This window comes from Chanos chanos, chromosome 3 (assembly GCF_902362185.1).
Source record: "Chanos chanos chromosome 3, fChaCha1.1, whole genome shotgun sequence".
NCBI classification, from domain to species: Eukaryota; Metazoa; Chordata; class Actinopteri; order Gonorynchiformes; family Chanidae; genus Chanos; species Chanos chanos.
The window spans coordinates 6,612,501-6,615,000 of NC_044497.1; the positions used below are offsets into that span (position 1 = coordinate 6,612,501).

General features: G+C 46.5%; 1 protein-coding gene across 1 annotated transcript in view; it reads left to right on the forward strand.

Annotated features, from left to right (window-relative positions):
- kiaa1217 (KIAA1217 ortholog) overlaps positions 1–2,500 on the forward strand; it is a 51,242-nt gene that overhangs the window by 20,989 nt on the left and 27,753 nt on the right. The window contains exon 5 of the mRNA XM_030767269.1: positions 1,040–1,124. Within this exon, the coding sequence (XP_030623129.1) occupies positions 1,040–1,124 (85 nt within the window). The remainder of the gene's footprint in view (positions 1–1,039; positions 1,125–2,500) is intronic.

Genomic DNA, 2,500 nt, shown 5'->3' on the forward strand with positions numbered 1-2,500 from the left:
ATCCTTTTTAAACACCGGTTTTTGCCCAGTCGCCAGTCAGACAAGACAGGAATGGGACAAGAGCATACATGTACACTCTCTCTCTGTCTCTCTATTCCCCTTGCTCTCCCTCTCTCCCTCTCTCTCTCCCCTTGCTCTCCCTCTCTCCTTCTCTCTCTCTCTCTCTCTCTCTCTCTCTCTCTCTCTCCTCCCCTCACTCTCCCTCTCTCTCTCTCTCTCTCCCTCTCTCCTTCTCTCTCCTTCTTTCTCTCTCTCAGAGGAAGTGACTGCTCCTTTAATGTGCACTCTTAGGTTTCATGTCCTGTGGCAGGAGTCAGAACCCTCCCTTCCGTGGTTACCGTGGTGATGCAAGGTGTACTTTGAGACGAGGTCCCCTGTGGTTTTTTTTTTATCTGCCCTGTAAAAATGAATTACAGTCACCTGACCAAAGTTAAACATACCACACCACTCACAGAGAGACAAACAGACACAAGCAATACATTAGATCAGGACTCTCACATTCTCACATACAGAGACACCATAACACACACACACACTCGCACACATCCACGCGGTTAGATTTGACACCGACAGGTCAGGACCGTTTAAATGTTAGATAAGCACCGACTCGCGTTTTCTCAGGAGAGGTATACAGATACATAGCTAAACTAGTCAAAGTGATTTGAATTAAGGAACAAATCAGAGACATCTCCGTCTGAAGACTTAAGACTTCGTTTTTGTTTTTTCCCGGAGACGTCGGACGTGCCTCAGAGATGGACACGGTCTTTGAGGACGAAGAGAGGTTCTCTCCGCTGGATCCAACGTTGACGAGACGTTACGATTATCCGCTGTCTCGTTCCCAGATCCTGCTGTCTCGCTGTCAGTCTCCGGCCTCTCGTAGTCACTCGCCCTTGTCTCGCTGCGATGTCCCGTTGTCTCGCGGCTCTTCGCCGGCGGTGGAGCTACGCGAGTCGCCGCTCAGGCGCGGGCGGCCTCGCTCGGACGGGGAACTGTGGGCCCAGTTTATGGATCTTGACTTTTTTTCTTCTCCTTCTTCCAGGAGCATCGCAGACCACTCCTGTCTGAAGGTCTACCACAAAGACCCGGCCCACGCCTTCAGCCACGCGCCCAGACCCAGCAACGGGGTGAGTAGACGCGCCCGAGACGGGCGAACCCACACGGGCACGCTCATTCAGACAGCCCCCCAGACACCAGAAAGACCTGGAGAAAGTCTGGAGAGATTTCATATGTGATTCATTATAGACAGTCAGAGCGTAAAAGACATATTTGTACCATACTGTGGATTATTCAGGTCTCTGATTAGGGTTCCTCTGTGAGTTTAGCGTTTATTAGACAGTCGAATAAGAAATTCGCGTTAGGCGCCCAGGTCAGAGGACGAGCCGTATCCTGAGCGCCCTGAGGCTGTGGTGTGTGTCACACAGCGGCCTGTCAGGGAACCGGAGCAGAACAGGCCTGGGTCACTCACGGTTCAGATCCCCGCAAAGCTCTCTTTAAATCAGCACTCGGCTCAGCTAAACAGCCTCCTCTCCAGCGGCAGTGGAGGGAGATGACTCAGAACTGGGAGGGACTATTATCATTCATATCAAAGTTCCACGTTCTTTTATTTCCCTCTGAATGAAAACACGAAAAGAAAGAACAGAAAAGCTACGCCAAGTGACCCATTTTACTGTTAGAACAGACCGATATCTTTTTCTTTCTTTCTTTTTTTTCTTTTTTTTTCAAAAAAGCTAAAAGTCAAAATTATGTTTTTTGATGACTTGTTCCACTGTCCCAGACACAGTGTACTATTATCTGAGAGAAAGTACAGTACAGCCTGAAGCGTTGGATTGGTTTGAGCATTACAGTTGCAGCGAACATACGCGGTAAATGTTTCACTAAAGAGTGCGAGATGTCGTAGAACGGTTGTGAAGGCTGCAAAGTACACTGTGTTTTCCAATGTCTCTGTGTCTTAAATGGCTTGTATGAAAAATCATCCTCAGATGACTTCTGGTGACTATAGAAAGATTTTACAGTGACTTTTAGTGACTTAAAGAAGACTTTACAGTGACTTTAAGTAACTTTAGGAAGACTTTGCAGTGACGTTTAGTGACTTAAAGAAGACTTTACGGTGACTTTAAATGGCTTTAGGGAGACTACAGTAAGTTTTAGTGACTTCAGGGAGACTTTGTTGGAACTTGAAGTGAGTTTAGAAAGAATTCATAGGGAGTTGAAGTGACTTTAACTGACAACAATGTGACGCTGGACTTTTTTAACAAGTAGATGTGCCCTGTGCTATACCTAAGCTGTATCGACACGATGTTTTCGATACTCACAAAATTTCGCGAGTGTCATTATTATTGTCATTAAACCGGATGTACCCCATTTTGTTGGGAGACAAAATTTGGCGCTTTCGCAGGTTACAACACGTGACACAGAATGAGATGTGCTAGTCTGTGTTATTTTGGTCTTGGACTTTGACAATAAACTCATGCATATTTCCTTATGATACATGTCAACACAT